The following is a 26,339-nucleotide window of genomic DNA, read 5'->3' as shown; positions in this document are numbered from 1 at the left end:
CACAGTTCTGTTCCCATCGATTTCTCGTACTCTAAAATCAGCCTCTCTCGTTATATTCCTTCCTCTCTCTTTCCAGCTCCGTCTCTCTCTCACTCTCTCTCTAACTCTCACACACACAAACCCACACAGACCAAAGGAGACACCTAATCGCTTGAGAGCCTCGAGCAGAGTCCTGCTGGCAGCAGTACAAAGCACACATGACCATGAATCCAAATGTAAGGATTGCATTCCAGCCCTGCATCAGGATGTTGGCCAGTCCTCTCTCTCTCTCTCTTTTTGTCTCCTCTCTTCTGCTCGGCCTTTGGCAAAGAGCGTTCCTCAACACCATAAGATACTGTATTTCCAGCCAGGGACGTGCTGGGCCCCTGATTCAGCCCGGGAAAAAGAGTTGTAGAGGCCCTCATTGCGCGCTATAGAGAGAGATCTCTCTCTATAGCGCTGCTGCTACTCAAAGATTTGCCATTTCAGATCATGACAAGTGACAAGCCAGTGGGCCAATTTCATGAGTTATATTTTGTCGTTGTCGGGTGGAAACCTTGTATGTCCAAAACCGTTTGTTTTGTATTCATCATTTTAAAAATGATTTAAACTAGTGAAAACAGCCGATCTACAAGCACACAACGCCTCGCACCGCGAGGCGTTGTGTGCTTGTAGATCTGCTGTTTTCACTACTTTTGTGCAAACAGTTACATTTTTACTTTTGTGCGGTGCGGTGCGAGGCGTTGTGTGCTTGTAGATCTGCTGTTTTCACTACTTTTGTGCAAACAGTAAAATGTTTACTTTTGTGCAAACAGTTTATTTTTTTCCTAATGGCCGGCCTGGACCGGCCGGGAATGAACCGGCCGTTCAGGAGTTTTTCCCAGTGGCCAGCACGTCCCCGTTTCCAGCCTTTGTTAAAAAGGAGCAGAGGTTGAAGGTATTTGGATGATTAGAAACAGCCTGTATCTTTGTGCGTGTGCGTGTGTGTGTGTGCGCACACAAGTTTGTACAGAATGTCCACATGTGTGCGCGCGCGCCTGCCAGCTTGTGTGCATGTGTGTGCTTGCGGAGGTCTTGGCTGCTGCACATTTCCAATCGCTTGCCAACCTCCCGCTTACTGACTGGCATTGAGGTGAAGTAAGCTGTGCGTGTGCGTGCGTGCGTGCGTGCGTGCGTGCGTGCGTGCGTGCGTGAGTGCGTGTGCGTGCGTGTGTGTGTGTGTGTGAGAGTGTGTGCGTGTGCGTGTGCGTGTGCGCGTGCGTGCGTGCGTTATGACCTAGGAAGGATCAGAGGTTTTCCCCGCTCACCGCCACCACTCCAGAACCAGCCCACTGACATATCCCCCAGTAGACAGCAGTGACTCATATTGAATACTGGGAAATATGTTTATATTCGAAGCCATTTCCTGTTCAAACAAGAAGTGTAGTTGGGCCGTCTGGTAGTGGTCTCTGGTACTTATTCCCTTGTTCCGTCCTCCCCACTCCCTGTTTCAAAACGTCTGAGAGAGTGGCCCGACGGCGTTTTTTAGTGACCGACGGGAAATATGTTCCATGCATCATTTTTATGATTGATTACAGCGCTGTAAAATGTATTGTATGAAAGTGCGGAGCACTCTAAAACCACAGAGACCCCACCTAAATGATGTATTTTATGGACTCTGTATGACTTTGTGTTAGTGGATAGTAAAGGTTTAGTCGTTTTCAGCTTATTAAGAGCGCTGCGTCTCTTTAAACAGGACAAAGTACGGTTCGGAGCTATGCTATGCAGGAGCTATTAACTTTATTCATCTAAACTGGGGCTGTTTTAAAATGTTTATTTGATTTATATGGACTAACGGGTTTCTCTCCACTTCTTTTCCCTTCTCCCCCTCTTGTTTGTCTTCGTCTCTGTCAGATGTGGACGAGTGCCAGGCGGTGCCAGGTCTTTGTGCAGGAGGGAACTGCATCAACACGGTGGGATCCTACGAGTGTAAATGTCCCGCTGGCCACCGCCAGAGTGAGACCAGTCACAAATGTGAAGGTAAGTGCCTTCTGCGTTCCCACACACCTTGACTAAAGCAGCTTCAGCCCGCACGTCTTCTTCCCGAATACCTCGAATACGGCGGCATCAATTCCCGATTCGGATGACCTTTGCTGCGTGTCACTCCCCATTTTCTGTCAGTCTACTGTCCTATCAATAAAGGCAAAAAAGCCCAAAAACTAACCTAAAAAATAAAAGAATCTAGCTAACAACTCAGATACCCCCAAGAGTTATGTCAACATTTTCGCAACTCCACATGGTGTTTTTCAATATTTAGTTGGATTGGAACCTTGAAATGGGTACCAGTAATTTAACGGATAATTAATCTTTTGTAAACTGAAGGTTTTCTTTAAGCTACACGTATAAGCTATTGCACCTTTTATTTCCCTGAGGTAAACTTAGTCTTAGACTTGTACATACAATATCATACACTGACAGCATAGACTACCTGTACAGCACATATTCAATTAGCAGTTTCAAACAAAATGTAATCATTCCAACAGCGTTGGATGTTGGAAAGCCCATTATATTCATAAAGAAACTGTTCTGACCAAGCAGCCATCTGAAGTAATGTCTTCATTGGGAAGTGAAAGGTGACATTTACAGTAGGTGTGGCTGCATAGTCTGGGCTGAGTTTCTAACTCATTCAAACTCTTTCTGCTGAAAAATGACTGCCATTGATTGTAGCAGTTACACACATACCTCAAATCAATTTCAAGTTACAAATACAACTTCACCCAAAATCACTTTTTCTATAAATATTATATCAATGAGTCACTTGGGAGCAATGGCTTGTGGATTCAGAGCTTTTTCCTCTTTTTGTAGCTATTTCTGTGTTCTTCCAGTTTCTGGCGCCACTCATTACATATGTGCTCTTGGCGTACGATTAGTTCGGCGTGAGGTGGCTTATCCAAATAATATTAACGTTTGTTTTATATATACGACTGCAGATAACCACTCCTACATTTTAGAAACCACTCCTACATTTTAGATTTCTTTTCATATTCTGAATTCTGATCAAACAAATAAAGAGGTGGGATTTCTCTTTCCTTTAAGTCTAGGCTAGGCCTACTTATTTTGCCAGCTGAATTGAACTCTGTTGAAGTGTTGTTGATATCATGTCACTATAATTAGATTCGATTTTGAGTTACTGGGGAGACAGGTTGAGGATTCTCCACTGATGCCGGTAACCCATAGCTTTTGTAAAGTCCGCAAAGGGCTTTAAATGTGTGCATACATTGAGATTTGGATAGTTTACTTTGAATAGACACACTTAACATGGAGTGGGGTCGCATTACTATGTGTTGATTGGATGGAATTTAAACAATGCCCAGGGAAAACAGTCGACAGTTAGCCAAGCAGGGGTTGTGGCTTTTGGACTGAAGCCTGTGTGTTCTCAGTCTTTTGGGGAGGATGACCGAAAGCTCTTAAACTGTTTTGGCCAGATGACACGCAGTCTACTGAACAAGGCCAAGACTGAACGGTTGACTGTAGTTTTGTAACAGCGTTCGAGTTACAGAACCTCAAAACTTTCGATTAGGGGGGAAAGCCAGCAAAGATAAGAACCGACGTGTGTCATACATTCTAGCTGTGTGACTGTGACTGGAAACTGCAGTTACCCCTTCCAGATCCATGACAGGCTATTAGAGCAGAGATGCATGGGGCTTATGTGTCCCCTGATTCATAATTTATGCTTCCAATGAGTCAATGAGGAAACAGAGGGGGATGACATCACTGAATACATATGCATCCCAGGGTTGTGTTGTGGTTTTGGGTCAACTCCATGCCTCGTTACTTACAGTAAGCTGACTAGAGGTGCTGAGCACGGTTTGGGCAGGGATCTTGTAGTCACATTCCATCCTATTGCCTACAGTTCCCAGAGGCTTGTGCAATCGCAGCATCCCAGAGGAGGTTATTGGCTGAACCAGTCCTATCAGCACAGCAGGAGCTGCGAATTTTATGGAAACTAATAATACAACATGCATGCGTGTAGAAACGCAGGCACGCATGTAGACACAGACAGACATGCGCAAACACACTACAAACAGAGACATATAACACGCACACACCTTTAGGCTAAATGCTTAATCAACATATCCATTAACGTGCTCATTAATTGTAGAGAACCCCCCCCCCCCTTCTCGTTTAGTCTCATAACTAACCGCCTCAGTAAACTGATTAATATGTGGTGGTGAGTGAGAAGAGATGGAAAGGCGGAACAGCTGGAAGGGAGCCTTAGGGTCACTCGGGGGTGAGAGACCTGTAGAATTACATAGCAAATGCATGTGCATGTCGCACACGCACGCACGCATGCACGTGCACACACACTGCTGCTGTTGTTGTTCATTTCCCGGCTAGGCAGCCAAATTGTTAGATTGCTAACACAATTCCTCTAATGCTGCAGGAAGGAGGATGATTCAGTTTAGATTTAACCAGTTTTTGGACATTTCTCACACTCTTGATTTCACATATTCGTTTTGTATGAAAGAGGTTAGACCTGGAGGAAAATAAAATTGCTGCTCAACTCAAATCCAGTTTCATTTTACAAGTTGAACTCTAGTAAATTGGCCCCCCAACCCCAAAGTGGATCTAGATTTGAATCATCATTGTGTGGTTGACTCAAGTTGGCAGGGGGGAGACTTTCCTCTCAGTACAGAGAGCTACCAGCAGTACGTTCCTACATTGTAAAGTCTTAGTTTATATCGTCACTGGCGGGCAGAAACCTCGTATCTCCAAGTTTCAAATTTATACATTTTTTCGCTTCATCGTACAAGGCTGTCGCACAAAAGTAGTGAAAACAGCCGATCCACAAGCACACAACGCCTCGCAGTGCGAGGCGTTGTGTGCTTGTAGATCGGCTGTTTTCACTAGTTTAAAACAAACGGTTTTGGACATACAAGGTTTCCTTCCACCCGACAACGGCGATATATTAATTTAATTTAACATTTAAGTATTACATTTCGTTACATGTAGTTCAATGTATTGAGTTAAATGACCACAGAGGGTTTTACTGTGTACAGCTGTTGGGAGGGAAAACAAACCCGTTACCTACATCTTTAATCGCGGGGAATCTGCAGGGAATTAAACCACGTTTGGTGAAATCTCGCAGACAATCAGTCCAGATCTCCTTGGGGAGAGACGTTTTTATGGAAATGCCCTCGTAGTTTAATGCACAAACACAGCCCCTCTCTCTCTCTCAGTGAAAGCTGGCCCAGTTGACTTGACTAAAGTGAGGTTTTGGTAGCGGTTGAGATAAATTGCAGTTAAGATGTCAAGCGCTGCCTGATGGTTTTGGGGCATAACTACCCACCTGGTTCCAGAGCTCCCCTTTTTTTAGCTCACACACAATATGCCTCACAATATGTCTTTCTTCTCCCCCCTCTCCACCTCTCTTTCTCCTCCTCCTCCTCCTCCTTTTTCACTCCCTCCATTTTCTTTCCATAAATACTAGTCTTTTGGCCCAACACCAGCTGTTAGAACTGAACAAAGAAGCGCTTACGGCATCTGGGAGACTTTCTCATTACACTCATGCGTGCGCACGCACACACACATGCACACACACACACACACGCCCGCACACACACACACACACACACACACACACACACACACACACACACACACACACACACACACACACACACACACACACACACACACACACACACTCAGACCTCCCCATTGCTTTGACACATACAGACGCACACATTTGCATTGTTTTCACACGTGTATTGCATCTACACCTTTTCCCACTTTGTTATAAATGTTATAAATTATGCATATCGTCACAGTCGGGCAGAAACCCAAGTTTCAGATTTGTATGTTTCTTCGTAAAGCCCAGCTTCATCGTACAAGACTGCCAGCACAAAACGAGTGCGGTGCGAGGCGTTGTGTGCTTGTAGATCGTCTATTTTCACTATTTTAAATCATTTTTAAAATGATAAATACAAAACGAACGGTTTTGGACATACAAGGTTTCCACCCGACAACAACGGGATCTAAAGTAATTTTATTACTGCCACGTGCCAACAGTTCATGCACACACATACAGTATGCACCTCCCGTCCCCCCCCCTCCACACACACGCCGCACACACATGCAGACACACGCAGACGTTACGGCTTTGATGGCGGCGGGGCAGTGGTCATTTATCCAGGTGGCAGATGTTTGATCCTGCAGTCGTTGCAGTAATGTCTGTCTGTGTGTGTAGTAGAGTGTACAGTCTGGGGCCTCACGCTGCTGCTGACATGAGGTTTACTTGGCTGGGAGCGTTTACGGCCTCGACAGGGTGAATGCAGTCGTGCTGTTGGACAGCAGTCAGCAGGGGAGGAACAGCCTCTCTCAGCTCCCCGCAGCGGGCGTCATTATGCACACAGGGTAGTCTCGCGTAGCCAGACAACTATTCCACAATCTCCGACTGCTATATAGAGTCTGGAACGACAGCTCCCGAACGAGCGAGAAGTATCGGAAGTAGTCACTGCTGCACCGGAACTGTAGTCCCATTGGAAACATAACAGATGCACACTAGCACAGACAGTCATTCGGGCGGCATATTCGGTAAATGTGTGTATAGTTTAAGAAAACATTTGAAAACCTCATGGAAGTAAGACCAACAACACCAGAGAAAGACGAAATAACGGCCCCAAAAATATTGTAAGTAGACATAACGCTTCCTTGTTACCGCTACTGTACCAAGGGAGCGGGTGCGTCACATCCGCTTCATCCCATGCTCATCATAAGACTTCCGTTGGCCCAGACTGTATGACGGGAGGATTCGCATATCGCGGGATTCAACAGTCTGGCCACGCGAGACTACACACAGAGAGAAACGCACGCACGCACGCACACACACACACACACACGCACGCACGCACGCACGCACGCACGCACGCACGCACGCACGCACGCACACACACTCACACATGCACACACCAGTGGTGTAAAGTAACTAGGTACATTTACTTAAGTACAATTTTGAGTTATTTCTACTTTACTTGAGTATTTCCAATTTCCAATCTACTCCATACATCTCTGATCCAAATATTGTACTTTTACTCTAGTACAATTATTTTAAAACTTTAATTACTAGTTACTTTGCAGGTATAAATTACCTTATAATATTTTAACATATTCGTACTTTTACTTACGGTACTTTAAGTACATTTTGATGGCAATACTCCTGTAACAACAGATTGTTTCTACATTGCCGTATTGATAGGCTACTTTTACTTAAGTATAAAATGTGAGTACTTTTTCCACCACTGACACACACACACACACACACACACACACACACACACACACGCACACACACACACACACACACGCACACACACACACACACACACACACACAGAAAGAACCGAACAAACACGCTGTTGTACCGCGCTCTCTTAACTCCTCGAAACACAAACACCCACTTCCACCGTCGTGGGCTCCACACACCACTAACTCCCAGACACCCGCTCACACGCTCCACCACCCCGCGCTAACTCGCCCTTCTCCACACACCCTGTGTCCACACACACGCACGCACGTTGTAATTATGCCCCATGGCGGCGCAGTAATTATGTATGCATATAAATAAGCGTGACACATCATAAAAACCCAATACTCCTGCGAACCGCACTTTGGGTTATACGCCGTCATGGGACAGCAAGGGGGCCCCCGGGCCCTCGTACTTAATAATAAATATGTCCTATGCCGTCATAAAGTGCGCAAACACCAAGGTGGGCCTTGCCAAGCACCGTTTAGCCAGGTATACCATCGTCGTAGACCGTGAGCCAAACCCTTGGTTGGTCTGTATGGTTTGGCACACCCCTGATGGCTGCCAAGCCATACAGACCAGACCAGACCAGACCAGACCATTACAAGAATAATGTTCTGTTCCCAGCAGCTATTCCTTTTCCCTCCAGTGACTCATTTGAACCCATTAAGACCCGACGCCGATTCTGCAAATGCTTTCTAAATCGGTGGTTCTCAACCTTTTCAGGCCGCGACCCTCAAAATAATCATATTTTAACTGAAGACACCCTGAAGAGTTGAGCCGTTACATTTTGTAACACAGTTCTATTGTGAAAATAGCAGATCTACATGCTCACAACGCCTCGCGTTGCGAGGCGTTGTGAGCATGTAGATCTGCTATTTTCACAATTTCTGCCTCTAATGTTTGACAATTTGGATTTTTTTTTATTTGTCAAAGTCCTTAAATTGTCACTTGCATATACCCTCTATAGTATGGAGCGTATATGGGTATATAGAGGGGTCCCCAAATTATTTGGGGGGGTCCCCAGATGATTACCTTAATGTGCAACATTGCTTTCTCCCTCGCACTTTAACTTAGGGTTAGGGTTTAGTCGGAGACGTTAGGGAGATGACATGGTAATGTCGTGCTAATTAGTCTAAAAGCGCCAAATTTTGTACAGATGTAGCCCAGGGTATGCTCTAATGATTTAGCTAGGGCGCCCGAGTCTGCGACATTCGAGGTCGCCACAGCGGCCAAATCAAGTTGGGCTCCCATCGACTTTCAATACAGGAGGAAAATACCCAGAAAAACACTTTTTTTCTGGGTATTTAAGTAGGATGTGAGGGGTCTAACTAGGGGTTTGTCATGATGCTGAATCCATTGCAAGCATTTGTTTTGCACAAAAAACATTCCTTGGGCTAGAAATGGCCTCAGAAAATGATTCATATATGGGTGAGCATTCATGTTAGTCGGAGGCCTTAGGGTTTTTTTTCTCGTGCTAATCAGTCTAAAAGCGCCAAATTTTGCACAGATGTAGCCCAGGGCATGCTCTAATGATTTAGCTAGGGCGCCCGAGTCGGCGACCTTCGGGGTCGCCACAGCTCCAGAAAACACCCACAAAACTCTGAAAAGTGATGACTCATCACTTTTCATCACTAAACCATCGTTTTATGGGACCCCGAAGGTCGCCGACTCGGGCGCCCTAGCTAAATCATTAGAGCATGCCCTGGGCTACATCTGTGCAAAATTTGGCGCTTTTAGACTGATTAGCACGAGAAAAAAAAACCTAAGGCCTCCGACTAACATGAATGCTCACCCATATATGCATCGTTCTCTGAGGCCATTTCTAGCCCAAGGAATGTTTTTTGTGCAAAACAAATGCTTGCAGTGGATTCAGCATCATGACAAACCCCTAGCTAGACCCCTCACATCCTACTTAAATACCCAGAAAAAAAGGGTTTTTCTGGGTATTTTCCTCCTGTATTGAAAGTCGATGGGAGCCCAAATTGATTTGGCCGCTGTGGCGACCCCGAAGGTCGCCGACTCGGGCGCCCTAGCTAAATCATTAGAGCATGCCCTGAGCTACATCTGTGCAAAATTTCGCGCATTTAGACTGATTAGCGCGAGATATCCTTAAGGCCTCCGACTAGTTAGGGTTAGGGTTAGTTTACTGTTGAGGGAGAAAGCAATGTTGCACATTAAGTTAATCAACTGGGGACCCCCCAACATAATTTGGGGGGGTCCCGACCTACAGTTTGAGAACCACTGTTCTAAATGAGTAGTTCTCACACTTTCAAGATTTTTCGAAACATTTCAGAAATAGCAGATAGCTTGAATGTCTGGTAGTTTTGAATAGCTAACGCGAAAATCGAAAATGACACAGATGCTTTCCTGGTTTTAATGGATCTCTTAGTATAATGCTTCTTAGTAAAGGCCTTCGTTTGAAGTTAATCCCCACGTGCATCTAAATGGACAGCAGTCATGGATTGTTGTATTCCTGTAAGTAATTCACCATGTGTTATTAGAAATACTGACTCATGGGGCTGCCGCGGTGACTCAGCCATCATGTTGTGTTCTCCACATGAGGCAAAGATCTAGCGTGACATCGTGGGTTCAAAAAATCGGGCTGGCGACCTGCTGTGTTGATGTCATCTCCTCTACTTACTTGTCTCACAAAAGCCTTGTTTGTACTGTGTTGTGTGCTGGTGTCAGGTGACGAAAATAGCCGATCTACAAGCTCACCTTCAGATCTGCTATTTTTGGCGTGCGACACCAGCATGCAACAAAGTATAGGTTATTAGCACAACTTTTACTGTCCAGTAACCAGTAAGACTCCCTAATCGGGAGATAAGCGACCGCCACGTCGCATACACAAACGTTAGAAGGCATTCGTAGCCAATCAGGAAGGAATCTGGGAAATGGGACAGATCCATGTTGATGACATGACTTTAGAGATACTGTGTACCTCTTTGCGTGATTTTAGGCCAAAATCTGTAGGAGCAGTGTCCAAAAATGTGTTTGAAAAAATCGGCCTGATGGTGGCGCTAAATGGGACAGTTCCATGTTGATGACATGACTGTAGACATACTGTGTACCGCTTTGCGTGATTTTAGGGCAAAATCTGTAGGAGCAGTGTCCAAAAATATGTTTTGCAAGAATTGGCCTCATGGTGGTGCTAGAAGAGGGCCATGTGAGAAATGAGGGGTGGAGATTGTGGTTTGGCAGCCCAGTGTGCAACGTTTGGCATGGATAGGGGCAACGGTGGCGGAGATATGAGTAGGGAAAAAGTGTGACGTGACGTGACGTGACGTGACGGACAGACTGACAGACTGACTAACTGACTGACAGCCGGTGGAGGTTTTAATAGTAACTGCGACGGTCGCAACAAGATGGCTTTGGAAGATTTTCTTATTAAAATATTGTTTCATTTTTTGCATGTACTTCTGAACATTCTGTAGCGTTAAGAGCACTGTATCTATTTCTGTGGCGTTACATGGACTCTAACCTTTGGCTGTCTGGAACAAGCTGCTGGACCGTTATATTTGGTGTGATGCATTTTGGGAAATTCTCCCCATTAGGAATGGAGGGGTGTTTTGGGGAAACTCCCCATTTGGATGGCTGTGAGTCAGGCCACTTGTTAGAAGTTATGAAGCCTTCTGAGGTGTGCTGGAGGAGAGATTGTTAAACGTAGTGCAGCGTGACTTACAGGACAGAGTTTCAGACTGGAGACTCACCAAAACACTTCTCTCTACATGACTTCATTTTACTTTACCAGCTCATAGTGGACATAGATGGAGTTTGTACTCTCAAAAAGGCAGTCGCTGTCGATTCCAATGCAATACGCATTATTTTCCAGCCTGCTACTGCATCTTATTAAGCATTAACACATTGTGAACCTCGCACACAGTTTTCATTATTTACTTGCATGAAGAATGATCACATACTAAGTAGGGATGGGACGATATGAAAATGTCATATCACGATTATTGTGACAAAGGAAATTGCGTTTTACGATATTATCGCGATAATCTAACTCCATTATCCTGCGACGCGTTGGGAGCTTGTTGATCTGTTATTTTTTGGCAAAGACATTTGATAGTGAAAAAAGTCAAAGTAAAAAAGTATATTATAAGTACCTTTTACCAATTATAGAAGGTTTAAATTGATCCCAATGCATGACGGAGGACGATGTCACGATAAATTAAATCTCCACGATACACTTATCACGAGTGTTTTTATCACGATAAGTGGTCTCTGTCTTGCAATGTGAAAAACATATGTGGTACTGTATTTGTGTGTGTGTGTGTGTGTGTGTGTGTGTGTGTGTGTGTGTGTGTGTGTGTGTGTGTGTGTGTGTGTGTGTGTGTGTGTGTGTGTGTGTGTGTGTGTGTGTGTGTGTGTGTGTGTGTGTGTGTGTGTGTGTGTGTGTGTGTGTGTGTGTGTGTGTGTGTGTGTGTGTGTGTGTGTGTGTGTGTGTGTGTGTGTGTGTGCTTCAGACATCGATGAGTGCAGCACCATCCCCGGTGTGTGTGACGGAGGAGAGTGCACCAACACTGCAGGAAGCTACGTCTGCACCTGTCCACGAGGCTACATCACCAGCACAGACGGCTCCAGATGTGTGGGTGAGTTACAGTACGCACGCACACACACACACACACACACGCACGCACGCGCACTTCTTCCCTCTTTTCCTGTCTCGTTCTCTCTCTCTCTTCCTTCGCCCCCTGGCCAGCCAAAAACCCTCACATCTGGACCATAACTTCCCATCCTCATCTCCTAGCCTCCATCCCTCCTTCCTGCAGTGGGATGGTGTTGTGATGAGTCAAAGCTGGCCTCCGGGCCCGTGCTTATGCCATGTGCATGCTCGCACACGTGTGCTCGCTGTTCGCCCTCGGATTCCTTCTTTTAATTAATTAAAATGAAATGAATTCAACCCATTTAGGCCTGGGATTATTGAATGCTTTAACTATTGAAAAATAGCAGATATACAAGCTCACAGCGCTCTGTATCCCTCTATCAGCGTCTGAAGAGGGCTGACCCAACCCTCCTCCTTCTCCTCTGCTGCAGTTAGCTAACGTATAGTGAAGCCCCGACCATTTTAGATTTGCTGTAATTGAAAATTCATGTGGCCATGTCTCCCATCCAATCCTTCGTTATGAATATTATTTTCCCCCGTAGCTTGGTTTGTTTCCTAGATTTCATTTCATCCATCTTCCATCATCTGCTGAGCGTTGCAGGGCTTGTATGTTGACGTTCTGGAGAAAGAATGGGAGAGAGGGAGGGGGTTGGGCGGGGCCGGGGGGGGGGGGGGGGCAGGGGGGGATGGCGTCTGGCTGCCAAAAGAACAATGGACAAAAACTCACAAATAGCATCACTGTTTCGAGGAAACCTTGTATCCAATATCCTTACTTTTCAGGAAATGGGGGGAAAAAATACCTTGTGTTCCAGTGGATCCAATGTAGATATTATATAGCAGTGGTTCTCAAAGTGGATTCCAGGGACTCTCTAGGTTCCTTTATGGGGCTCTAAATTGACCCTTACAAGTCTGTAACTTTGACAGCGTACAAACGGAGCCAAATGGGCTCCATTTGTAGTACTCTGTCAAAGTTAAGGGGAGACCTTCAAATTTCAAAATTTGAGAAGCACTGTTATTTATTTACTGTAGTAACAAGATGTCACCGGTAGTTTAGTTGGACAGTTTCAACGTAACGGTCATCTGGTATCGCTTATGGCAGAAGAAAACAAAAGACGACACCACCAAACGACAGCAAGGTAAGCAGCCGATGATGGAGAGGAAAGGAAATGAAGCGAACGCAAACCAAGTAGGAAAGGAAGGAAACTTCATTAAGCGACACAGAGAGCCTAAAGCCAATAATACGGAGGAGGAGGGCTGGAGGGGGTGATGGAGGAAGCACGTTATTCAAACCATATCTGTTTTTTGAGATGTGTGTGTGTTCTGAATCGGGGCAGAGGAAAGAGAGAGAGAGTGGGAAGGAGAGGATTGGGAACATCGGAAGCGACAGTTTGCCAACTGTGTGTGTGTGTGTGTGTGAAGCGTGTGTGTGTGTGTGTGTGAGATCCGTTAGCCTTCGGACTCCTCCCTAAAACACTCCATCTGTCCGTCTTCGTGCCTGTCAATTTTCTTTTTTTTTTGCGTCTTCACTGTAGTGCCCTCTCTCCAGACCATGAATGCAGTTTATGGTGAGAGAAATGCAAATGCCCTCTTTACATGTCATACCTGAAGGTAGCATTCAAGAGAATTGCCCCGTCCAAACTCTCCTGAACTTGAACGCAGCTTCTTATGCTGAAAGAATTGCCCTCACTGACTTTGTATAGCCACATCTCCAGTATTGCCTTTTTTATGCATAGTTTAGTGTGGTAGCATAGTTTAGAGTAAGTACTGAAAATAGCCGTCTGCTATTTTCAATATTATCACCAAAAGGCCCTTTTAGAAATGTCTCTCTCTCCCTTTAGTCTGAACAGGAAGCACAAACAAGGACGAATCCACAGCATCGCAACTAAAACCAAATTCTAGACCACCAAACTAAGGAAAGCAACACGAGGCCCAAAGCTACAAGCTAAACGTCAGCCGTTCAAGGCTAAAACCAGGCCATGCTGGCCAGTGAGTGTTTTAGTGAGCTCTTAAGACCTGTGGTTTTGTTTTCCACTGGCCCCTGAAGTGAGTGGATTAAAACCCCACTGGTTTCCTCCTTACGTGACCCAGATTCTTTTATTAAATTCCCCAGGTTCTGTTGTGCCCATTCTTTTTTTGTTTTTTTTCTCAAATCTTTCCATTATTCCGGGCTAAGGACTTGTACAGTACATGGTCAGGGGGGCAGGACTTATTTTAAACGGGGGACAATCTTTTGTTTGCTTAGCCTCAATTCCAGGAGTTTGGGACTGGGACCAGGATGTATGGGTTTTGAACTGGAGGCTACAGTATCTCTCCAGGTGTGTTGGACTATTAGCAGACGGGTGTTCTGGTCTGGAGGCCCGGTATGTCGGTGAAACAGACCAGCGGGAGGGAGCTCCTGGGGTGGGGGTGGGTGGGGGTGTGGGCTGACAGTAATCAGAGCCTAATTCCTTGTGTTGCACGGTGAAAGCCTGGAAAAGCCTCGGTCCAGTCAGTCAGTCTGTAAAAACGCCTCGCCAAATGAAAGCATGTGCTGGAGGAGTATGGTGTGGGGCAAAGCTGGCGAGCTTGGCCGCGGTCTGGATTCAATTTAGATCCTCATCATTCCCAATCTACAAGACCAACCCCACCCAGGGGCGTCACACCAAATTCACAGCGCGGCACCGAGTGCCGAGTGCCGTGCTGCGAGCTTGTAGATCTGCTATTTTTGAAAAATCTTGAAAATGTGTGCAAGAAACTTATGTTTCTATGTCAGTGGTGCTCAAACGTTTTCATGTGAAGGACCCTCAAGATGATATGTATTTGGCCACGGACCCCCATCTCAAAATATTTAGTTACAGGGACCCCCCCCCCCCCAGAAGCAAAATCTGAGTTGCAAATGTTCGCTTAAAAAATACATATATTCAAAGATTTGCGCACATTTTCACGACTTTTCAAGAAAATAGCAGATCTACAAGCTTGTATATCTGCTATTTTTCAATAGCTAAAGTTACTAGGGCCCCTCCACCTTGGGCCCTGGTAACTCAGTCCCACTTTCCTACCCCTTGTGACGCCCCTGACCCCACCCCCTCCTCCTCGTCTCACCCCACCCTCACACCACCACCCCTCCCTGTCCTCCGCGATGCCCCCAGCTAGTTGAGTCCTTTGGGAAGGTCTTGAGGTTCTGCGTATTTGTGTGTACGAGACGTGGATTCCAATGAACCACAGCATTTTTTTATCCGTGTCTGTGTATGTGCATGCATTATGTATATACTGTATATATGAGTACGTGGTTCCAGACAGTCATGTCCTGTTTAATCGGCCCAGGGATTGTTATACAGATGGAACTGATTAATTCCAGATTGCTGGCTCATTAGCAGAGTTAATCGACTTGCAACACACACACACACTCACACACCCCCGCGCCTCCCCTTGCTTTTTCCTCTTCTTCCCTTCTACTTTCCACAAACGTTCACTTTCTCAATCAACACACATTGCACAAACATGCACACAAGTTTAACACTTCCCTTTTCGCTAATCATCGGCCTACTGTATGTTTATCTCTGTCTTTCTGCCTCTTTTCTCGCTCACACTTACGCATACGCGTACGTAAGTGCACGTACACAGTCCGCACGCACGCACGCGCGCGCGCGCGCACGCACGCACGCACGCACGCACGCGCACACACACACACACACACACACACACACACACACACTCTTTTAGCCTTACACATGCTCTTTGAACCACAGCCCTGGCTCCCACCCCACTGACCCTGACCTGGAAAAGTGTAACAAACAGGACCCCCTTTTAGGAGGCCCTTCAGATGCCCGCAGTTATTCACGCAACCCCAGGCAACCTTTCCCACTGCTGGCCCATAAAGCAACTTCCTCCCAGGCTACCTCTGCCATGCAAAGGGCAGGGTAGCCTTTTCACCGTCCAGCCCTGCTACTTGGAGGCGGGACATATCGCAGACGCAGTGTTAATTGTGTTGACTAAGACTAAGACTAAACGATTTCAGAAGACTAGTCCAAGACTAAGACTAAATGGTGTGTTATTCAAAAGACTAAGGGCTCTATTTAGATCCATGCCTCATGCCTTATGCCTACACTTCTTTGCCTTTTATTTTTTTTTACTATTTTGAAAAACATTTTTAAATATTTCAAATAGCTGATCTGCAAGCTCACAACGTGCACATGTAGATCAGCATTTGAAGTATTTAAAAATGTTTTTCAAAATAGTAAAAAAAAAAGGGCAAAGAAGTTTAGGCATAAGGCGTGGATCAAAATAGAGCCCTAAGACTAAATCATTGCTGTCAAATTTAAAACTGCGTTAAGACTAAAAGACTAAGATTTTTTATATTTAGTTCCAAGACTAAATGTTGTGTTATTCAAAAGACTAAGACTAAATCAGAACTTGCTGAAAGAATTAACACTGCTATATTTGCATGTCATCTTTTTGCTCATACCGTTGCACAGCCCATGAAGACCCTGGTCAAAATATATATATCGTCGTTGTCGGGCAGAAACCTCGTATCTCCAAGTTTCAAATGTGTATGTTTTTTCGCAAAGCAAAGCCCTGCTTCATCATTCAAGGCCGTCGCACAAAAGTAGTGAAAACAGCCGATCTACAAGCACACAACGCCTCGCGGTGCGAGGCGTTGTGTGCTTGTAGATCGGCTGTTTTCACTAGTTTGAATCATTTTTAAAATGATAAATGCAAAACGAACGGTTTTGGACATGCAAGGTTTCCACCCGACAACGACAATATAGTCACCTTCAAAATATAATGTTTTCTTCTTCCATTGTCCATGTCCATGTTGCATTCCTCAGACCAGCGCGTGGGCACCTGTTTCTCTGCCCTGGCCAACGGCCGCTGTGCTGCGGAGCTGAGCGGCCAGTACACCAAGATGCAGTGCTGCTGTGACACTGGACGCTGCTGGGCCCTGGGCCTGATCCCTGAGATGTGCCCCGTAAGAGGCTCTGGTGAGTACACGCACACGCACGCACATGTACGCACACACACACACACAAACACTAGGGATGGGACAATATGAAAATGTCATATCATGATTATTGTGACAAAAGATATCGTGATAATCGGGGCGCCTGGTGGCCTAGTGGACCAGGTGCATACCATATAGGCATTGCCATTTCGGCATCAATGCCTGTCGGCGTCGCCGGTTCGATTCCCGATCCGAGCGACCTTTGCCGCATGTCACTCCCTGTCTCTCCCCCATTTCCTGTCGGTCTACTGTCCTATCCAATAAAGGCAAAAAGCCCAAAAACAAATCTTAAAAAAAAAAAACGATATTGTGTTAATCAAAATCCATTATCCTGGTGCGGAACATTCGCCAAAAAATAGCTGATCTACAAGCTCACAACGCGCCGCGTTGCGACGCGTTGTGAGCTTGTAGATCGGCTATTTCTTTGGTAAAGACATCATGATGATTGATGAAAAAAAGACTGTATCAACTACGTATATTATAAGTACCTTTTACCAATTAGAGAGGGTTTAAGTGGTACCGGATATGCAGCTTGGCAAATAAAAGGTGAATTGATGCCAGTGCATGACGGGAGGACGATATCACCATAAATTAAATCTCCACGATACGATTATCGTGTTTTTTTTATCATGATAAATGATAATATCGCTTATCGTCCCATCCTTAACGCACGCACGCACGCACGCACGCACGCACGCACGCACGCACGCACGCACGCACACTGTCTCCCTCATGGAGAGGGAGACAAATCTCATGTCCGTCACACACCGAGAGCGATGCGAGTAAATGAAATGTGATGACCGCAGATTGAATCACTTATGAGAAGAAGATGTTATTGATGTGCAAATAAAGCGCATGAATAATCATCCCTGGTGTACAAGGGCCTACTCCCTGTATTCCCTCCCACGGTGGCTTACTTTTTTTTTCTTCAAATGGTTTACCATTTGTTCTCTTTATCCCACCTCTGAGCAAAGCACTGCAGAGAAAAACTAAAATGGGATACGTTAACCAACTCCCCTACTCCTCTCGACGCTGAAAACAACTGGCAATCCCAGCATGATAGAGTGACTATGACTTGGCTTGAGCCGAGAGACGGTAAATAAGGCCTTGACAGCTTAAATGGTCTGCAGGCCAAATGACTGTAACACAATGATGGTGAATGATGGTTCACTAGACAAGACTGACATCGTGGAAGAACAGCTCTCATGCACGTGTGTGTGCAGTCAGTGTGTGTGTACAGTATGTGTGCATGCATGCATGCATGCGTGTGTGTGAGAGAGAGAAAGTGTAATTGTGTATGTATACATCTGTGTACGGAAAGGAAAGACGAGGAGGACTCACTCCACTTACAATGGATGTGATGTCATCGAGAGCGAAAACCAAACAAGAGAGAAATGGAAAAGATTTGTGTGAAGATAAAACAACCCCCATCTTTTCAATCTAGCTGGGCTGCACTCCTCGTTCTTTGCCCTGCGTGAGATTGTGTGATGCGTGTCTGATCCGTTGCAGAATGTGTCTGATCAGCCATGCTGGACCCAAGTGGCAAGAGAGTGTGTGTGTGCGTGCGTGCAATGGTGGAACACAAACTAAAATGTTTTACTTAAGTAAAAGTATCAATACTGCATTGTGGAAATACTCTGTTACAAGTACAAGTCCGGAATTCAAAATGTACTTGAGTAAAAGTATGAAAGTGTTGGCATCAAAATGTACTTAAAGTACCAAAAGTAAAAGTACAAAACGTTTGGAAATAGCAGATCTACAAGTAACTGGTAACTAAAGTTATCAAATACTTGTAGTGGAGTAAAAGTACAATATTTGGATCCGAGATGTAGTGGAGTAGAAGCAAAAGTATGGAAATTGCGTGCGTGCGTGTGTGCGTGTGTGTGTGTGTGTGTGCGTGCGTGTGCGTGCGTGCGTGCGTGCGTGTGTGTGTGTGCATGTGTGTTCCTGTGTGCTGTTTGGCGTGCATCCACGTATACAGAAACAAACTCATACTCCCTCACTCCCCCACTAATCCTCACTGTAGTGGGAGGCATCGCTCTGTTTCCAACTGGAGTCTATTACCTCCTCTGAGATTCATTCACTCAATATGCGTGTGTGCAGGCCTGCCTGCCGCATATTTGTGTGTGTGTGTGTGTGTGTGTGTGTGTGTGTGTGTGTGCGTGCGCGCGCGTGTGTGTGTGTGTGTGAGCGTGCGCGTGTGTTGTTCGACATCCATTCTCGTGTGGCATGCCAATCTACGAAGAAAACACATGCGGACACTCACGCACACCAGTGCATACTGTAGCTGTTGCCTGCAAAAACCACCCGAACATGAAATATAATGTCAAATAAATGTCAGGAAAATGTATCCATACTTTACAGCTATCAGTGGTTCATGCACCACTACAGTCAGTCATTGTTTACTGCGTATGAAAGTCGACAAATCTGTCTCATTTCTTAGACAGTTTACTGGTACAGTATGTCAACCATGAACCGAAACAAAACAAAAGACATTACAGTAAATCAGTGCAACGCTTCAGCACGCGGAGACTTAACCGTACATGACAGGTGGGAAAGGGAACATATGCGGTCATGATGAATACCCAGATAGTATAATGCATAGTAGTTTCGGGATATGAATCATAGACTTGGGAGTAGCTCCCAAATTAGGTGTACTTTTGGCTTGCCGCCAATGAATTTATGATCAGTGGCACAGCAATGATAACAGAAGATAAAAGATGATAAAAGAAGGCTAGAGACTGGAACACGACCACCCTAAGGACTACAAACCATGGACTGACATCTAGACCTACTGCACATACAGTATGAAACAGAGCCGCTAGCTTTAAATGCATTTTAAATCTAAATTTGTGTTTTTTTCTCAATACAATTTAAATTGTACTGAGAAAAAAAAAACATTTCTGTTATTTGTTCCAAAAGCTTTATACCCTGTATACAGTATATATACAATGACACAATGTGACATAGCTCTGTTCAACACAATGCTGTATATCCAACTGTACTGTATGTTCTCCATTTTCAACAGTTTTTATTTTATTTTCTGACACTTGCTTTGGCATTGTAAACATATGTTTTCTCATGCCAATAAAGCTCCTTTGAATTGATAACAGATTGAGAAACTAACTTCTGCCCTGTAACCCCCTACGCTCCCTCTTTCCCCCCCCATGTAGATGAGTTCAGACGCCTGTGTATAGCGGGAGTTCCCCAGAGCCATGGCTTCCCTAACGGCTACCCTAACGGCTACCTCCCCAACGGCCACGGCTACCCTAACGGCGGCAACACCAATGGCTTCTACAAATTCCCCAACGGACCCAACGGTAACGGCAACGGGAACGGAGGAGTCAACCCAGGGGTATTTGGCGGGAACGGCGGAGGAGGCAACGGCGGAGGAATCAGGTTCCCCGAAAGAAGTATGTCCAAAACCTATTTCTACCACTTTTTGTGGTCACATGTTCAAATACTGGATTCTGATTGGCTTAAAACAGTGGTAAATCAGTCAACAACCTTGAGTTGGCTCATGTACCCCGCCCACTGAAACAATTAATGATTGCATCTAAAGATCCTTGCAAGTTACAACTGTGTTTTCTTTCATTTATATGGTAAAAGTGGTAGAAAAGCAATTTACCATTCGAGGTTGTGGGTTGTTGGCTGATTTACCACTGTTTCAGGGTTGTTTGGCACTCGGCTTTGCCTCATGCCACAACCCTGAAACAGTGGTAAATCAGCCAACAACCCACTCCCTCTCATGGTAAATGGCTTAAAAACGATTCAAAATAGTGAACATAGCCGATCTACAAGCACACAACGCCTCGCATCGCGAGGCGTTGTGTGCTTGTAGATCTGCTATTTTCACTACATTAGTGCGACAGTCTTGTATTGTTTTTTAAGAAAAAAAAACCTACAAATGAAAGAAAGGTTTCTGCTGGGAAGTGACGATATACACTTTCAAATGAAAGGAGGAATGTGTATATTATTGTTCCAAGTACTACAGAACTCGTGATGGATTGTGTTGTTTGTGGGGGGTTTGTTTGACCGCGTCGTTTACGACAAATCTCCTTGTGCGTTCTCACACAGCCCTTACAGTCACCAACGAGACCATCGACGTGTGCAAACACTTCACCAACCTGTGCCTGAACGGTCGCTGCATTCCCACTCCAACCAGCTACCGCTGCGAGTGTAACATGGGCTACAAGCAGGACGTGCGCGGCGAGTGCATCGGTAAGACAACGACCAGTGGTGTATAGTAACTTAAAGGTGATACACCATGCATTTAAAAAGTATTTATGTCATATTGTTTATGTCCCAAAAACGTTTTTTCAAAAGGTTTGAGGCTAAATTACCACTCCTGAATAGAGAGCCTCTCTCATTTTGAATGGCTCTCAGAGCATTTTCAGCTGCAGGACCACCTTTGGCCTGAACTGCGCCACCCCCCCCCCAAAATCTTTTTGAAAAAAAAAAAAAAAGTTTTTGAAAAAAAAAAAAAAAAGTTTTTCTTCAAAAACGGCCGTCGATGACGTCAGTGACGGCAGCAAATCTGGACAGCCTGTTTTGAGAACCCGTGGGATGCTTTTAACCTCCGCCTTCCCAAAACCAGAGAAAGACACAACGGTCAGAAATGGGACTTTGTGAGGATAGAAGGTGCTAGTGGGACCCCCAAAAAAGATTTTAAAATGGGAAAAGTGAAATTTCATGGTGTATCACCTTTAAGTAGATTAGTACAATTCTGAGGTATTTAGACTTTTACTTGAGCATTTTCCAATACTTTTACTTCCACTCCACTACATCTCGGATCCAAATATTGTACTTTTACTCCACTACAAGTATTTGAAACCTATAGATACTAGTTACTTTGCAGATACAATTTATTACGTTATAAAACGTACATGATGCTCTTTAGTCCTATTTTATACCGAGGCTATTTGAAAATAGACGATCTACAAGCTCACTACGCGTCGCATCCGTTGAGAGCTTGTAGATCTGCTATTTTCAAACATTTTGTACTTTTACTTTTGCTACTTTAAGTACATTTTGATGCCAATACTTTTGTACTTTAACTCAAGTAAATTCCGGACTTTCACTTGTAACAGGGTATTTCTATTTTGACTTAAGTAAACCATGTGAGTACCTTTCCCACCACTGGACACAACGTACACATACTGTACACCCACATCTGTCAGGGAATGTCTATCCAGCTTGTGAGCCAGTAACAGAAACATTGGGTCTCTTCCAATGTTTATGGAGTGCTGCCATCTTCTGACCACTCAAGGAACATGCCACAAATGTACATAGTCATGTATAGAGTAACCAGTATGATGATGGTTTAATGTGCTCACAGTATGGATTTATATGTACAGTATATACTGTGCTCATGCTATACTTACAGTATGGAAATATAGAAAAGTGCCGTTTAAATAATAATGGTAATATTAGACAAACCCAATGTTTCCTTTCTCTTGTCTCAGATGTGGACGAGTGTGTCAGTAACCCCTGTATCAATGGAGACTGTGTCAACACACCTGGCTCGTACTACTGCAAGTGTCACGAGGGCTACCAGGGGACCCCCACCAAGCAGGCCTGTAATGGTATGTATGTATGGTAGAGTCGCCAGAAAGAAACTCGCTTTGATTGTTATTCTTGTATTTGTTATTCTTGTATTTGTTTTACTGAGAATAATGTTAGAAATGACTTTAGGATTACGCATATCTTTCTGAGCTTAATATGAGGAATAGGGTTAGGCACTGTTTTACTGAGGTTAAGGTTAGGTTTAACCGTTTAGGCATAGTTTACAGTTTATTAACAGTTTACACAGTACAGATGTACATTTATATAATAATGCTCAAACACAAAAAGCACTAATGGGTTGTTTCCCTTGTGGTCCTATGTATGTGGGGAGGGGTGGCCTGCCAGTAGAGTGAAAAAAAGTTCACAAACTTTGAGAGACTCTTGGTTAAAGGTTTAACGACATTCAAACAAGAATGTCATCTTCAAACACAGCATACTCAGATTTCAATGAGTGTCATATAATTTGAAAGCTTTACATTCTGTACTTTCGTAATTTGTAAAAAAGTAGCAAATGCCCCCCTCTTTCCTAAAGCATTGTACTCGCATTGGTCACATTTGTGCTCATTTTAGCTCAATCTGTATGCTGTCCTTTCCCCTGTCCATAGACATTGATGAGTGCATTGTGAATGGAGTGATGTGCCGCAACGGACGCTGTGTCAACACGGAGGGAAGCTTCCAGTGTATCTGCAACGCTGGCTTTGAGATCACTCCTGACGGCAAGAACTGCATTGGTGAGGAATCTACTGAATCTATTGTTGATCTGATATTTTCACTGTTTTTTTTAAAACCCATTTAGGCCTAGAATTATTTAATGTTTTAACTATTGAAAAATAGCAGATATACAAGCTCATAAGCTCGGCACCGAGTGCCGCGCTGCGAGCTTGTAGATCTGCTTTTTTTTTTTTTTATCGTGAACATTTGTGCAAGTCTTTGAATATTTCTTACACAATTCTATAAATGTCTTCTAAATCGATCCTTCTTCTAAATCAGTCGTTCTCAAACCTTTTCATGTCAAGGACCCCCAAAATTACATGTATTTGGCTGCGGACCCCCCCCCCATCTCAAAATATGTTGTTCCAGGGACCACCCAGAAGCAAATACGCGTATTTGAGTTACAAAATGTTCGCTTTTAAAATGATATATTCAAATTATTTATATCACGATTTTTCCATGCTGCGAGCTTGTAGATCTGCTATTTTTCAATAGTTAAAGCATTAAATAATTCGAGACATAAATGGGTTAAGTGCCCAGATCAAAGGTGGTGAAAACAATTTCTTCAATTTCTTTCTGTCTCTCTCCAGACCACGACGAGTGTGCCACGACCAACATGTGTCTCAACGGAATGTGCATCAACGAGGACGGCAGCTTCAAGTGTATCTGCAAGCCTGGCTTTGCCCTGGCACCCAACGGGCGTTACTGCACTGGTATGGATGACAGGCGTTGACAGTGACACTTGGGGCTACTGGCAAAAATATGACGCTTGAATAGAGTGCAGACTTGGGAATTGTTTGAAACCGTTACAGCTGTCTTTCTAGGCACTCTAAAATGAAGCAAATGCTAAAATGATTTTCACATGCTCTCATTGTCAGACATTGATGAGTGCCAGACGCCCGGCATCTGTATGAACGGACGCTGTATCAACTCTGAGGGCTCGTTCCGCTGCGAGTGCCCGCCGGGCCTGGCCATCGACGTGGACGGGCGCGTGTGCGTGGACACGCACATGAGGACCACCTGCTACGGCGCCATCAAGATGGGCACATGTTCGCGGCCGTTCCCCGGTGCGGTGACAAAGTCGGAGTGTTGCTGTGCCAATCCGGAACATGGGTTCGGAGAGCCCTGTCATCCATGCCCTGCCCGAAACTCAGGTAATGACTTGGACGGAGTTGCAGTATATTGTCTGTTTAATGTATTCCACTTTATAACTCATAGGTAATCAAACATAACACATGTCCAGCTATTATAATAATGTCCTTTTTCCTTATAGCTGAGTTCCAGGCTGTGTGTAGCAGTGGCATCGGTATCACAGCCGACGGTAGAGGTGAGGAATATTTATTTATTCTGGTGAATGTGGCAACAATGTTGCCATAACATAGGGCATTAACGACTTGAGATTTTTGCAAGTCGACTCGACTCAGTAAAAATGTTAGTTGAAGTCATCACATAGACGGGGGACAAAACCCCAAAATTACTTACCCCTGGACTTCATAGAATACCCTAAAGCGATCCTTTCTCCCTTAATAAGGCTTTTGTTTTGATGTTAATATTATCCACAACTTTCCAACATCCCATCGTGCATTGCGCAGAAGGCGAGCGGCATTTCCGGCGTCGCAGCCGAGTGTGATCTACAAGCTCACAACGGTTGCATCTGCGATGCGACGTGAGCTTGTATGTCTGCTGTTAACCGGAAGTGTCCCGCAGATAATGCTACAGTAAAGACTTGTGGAAACAGGTGGATAGATTCCACTGCAACCAGCACCATTGAATAATAATAATCCTGATTCCTATTTAATGTTGGATCCAACAGGATAAAGTTGGTGCAAAGGATTTTTGTCTTTTTTCTTTTTTTCATTTTTTTTTTCCACTTTCCCTGGTGGGAGTCGACTTGTGTAATGAAGTTGACTGAGTCGACTTGTCGACTTTTTGGTTAATGCCCTATCTATAACATACACTGCAATTTAATCCACATTTCATAATGATTGATATATATTTTTAAATTATTTTACCAATTTCCCATCAGATATCAATGAATGTGGCTTGGACCCCGACATCTGTCAAAACGGTGCGTGTGAAAACCTGAGAGGAAGCTACCGCTGCAACTGTAACTTTGGCTACGAGTCTGACTCCAGTGGCAAGAACTGTGAAGGTGAGTCGGCCAGGGAACGCTCAGCGGCATGTTCTAAATGAGAATGTGTATTTTTTTTTTCATCCTCTTGCTTTGTTTTCATATTTTAAATAAAGGTAGCAGCTTGATAATTGGTGAAACACGACACAATCGTCAAGGTCTGTAGTATGAGTGCAGTTCATGGGGCAGTTCGTGTTTTCAGCAGCGCAACTGGTGGATGAACTAGTTTGACAGCAATGGAATCAGTACAGCTGTTGCTAAAGGACTAAATAGGCACATCCACTGCATTGGTTTAGCATCTCGATAATCATGAATCAGGGACTGCCCATTAGTCCTACATCTCATTAGTCCTACATCTCATTAGTCCTAATTTGGTTAGGGTTAGGTTTTAGGGTTAGGTTTAGGCATAGTTTTACTGAGGTTAGGGTTAGGTGTAGGCATAGTTTTACTGAGGTTAGGGTTTGGGTTAGGTTTAGGCATAGTTTTACTGAGGTTAGGGTTAGGTTTAGGCATAGTATTTTCACCATGCTAACTTTCACCAGATTCGGACTAATGAGATAGGAACAATGAAATCAACACAAGAAGACAGACAGAAACCTCCAAATACAGTATGGGCACAAAGACGGGTACGACGGGTACTCTGACAAAGCCCCCACCAATATGACTCAGACATATTGGTCGGATCGGTGGTACGATGTAAGTGTGAGGGCTGTATAGCTGCCTGAACCTCTAGTACAGGGGTTCTCAAACCTTTTTAGGCTGTGAGCCCCAAAATAAACGTATTTGAACTGGGGACCCCCACCCTGACAAGCACTCGGAATTGTAGGTGTGACTCAGTTCTAGAGATAAATATTGTGGAAAATAGCAGATCTACATGCTCACAACGCCTCGCACTGCGAGGCGTTGTGAGCATGCCATGTAGATGGGCTATTTTCACAATGTTCACCTCTTGCTTACTTAATATTTAACAGTTTGGCTGGTTAAGTATTAAAACGGTATTGAAAGTCCTTAAATTGTCACTTTATAAATGTGCAGATACCCTGTATACACTTATATTGTATGTTGGTTTGTT

The 26,339-nt window shown here is 44.5% G+C and overlaps 1 protein-coding gene across 1 annotated transcript in view; it reads left to right on the top strand.

Annotated features, from left to right (window-relative positions):
• Positions 1 to 26,339, top strand: part of fbn2b (fibrillin 2b) — a gene marked incomplete at both ends in the record, with an annotated part of 110,306 nt that overhangs the window by 48,948 nt on the left and 35,019 nt on the right. The window contains 11 exons of the mRNA XM_080736369.1: positions 1,873 to 1,998; positions 11,740 to 11,865; positions 16,688 to 16,840; positions 20,034 to 20,273; positions 20,938 to 21,081; positions 22,326 to 22,445; positions 23,031 to 23,156; positions 23,727 to 23,849; positions 24,015 to 24,290; positions 24,410 to 24,463; positions 25,163 to 25,288. Of these exons, the coding sequence (XP_080592495.1) occupies positions 1,873 to 1,998; positions 11,740 to 11,865; positions 16,688 to 16,840; positions 20,034 to 20,273; positions 20,938 to 21,081; positions 22,326 to 22,445; positions 23,031 to 23,156; positions 23,727 to 23,849; positions 24,015 to 24,290; positions 24,410 to 24,463; positions 25,163 to 25,288 (1,614 nt within the window). The remainder of the gene's footprint in view (positions 1 to 1,872; positions 1,999 to 11,739; positions 11,866 to 16,687; positions 16,841 to 20,033; positions 20,274 to 20,937; positions 21,082 to 22,325; positions 22,446 to 23,030; positions 23,157 to 23,726; positions 23,850 to 24,014; positions 24,291 to 24,409; positions 24,464 to 25,162; positions 25,289 to 26,339) is intronic.

Source organism: Nannobrachium achirus (genome assembly GCF_963921795.1).
Source record: "Nannobrachium achirus genome assembly, chromosome: 1".
Lineage (NCBI taxonomy): Eukaryota > Metazoa > Chordata > Actinopteri > Myctophiformes > Myctophidae > Nannobrachium > Nannobrachium achirus.
The sequence above is the reverse complement of the archived record's forward strand: the minus strand, read 5'-3'. Positions and strand labels throughout refer to the sequence as shown.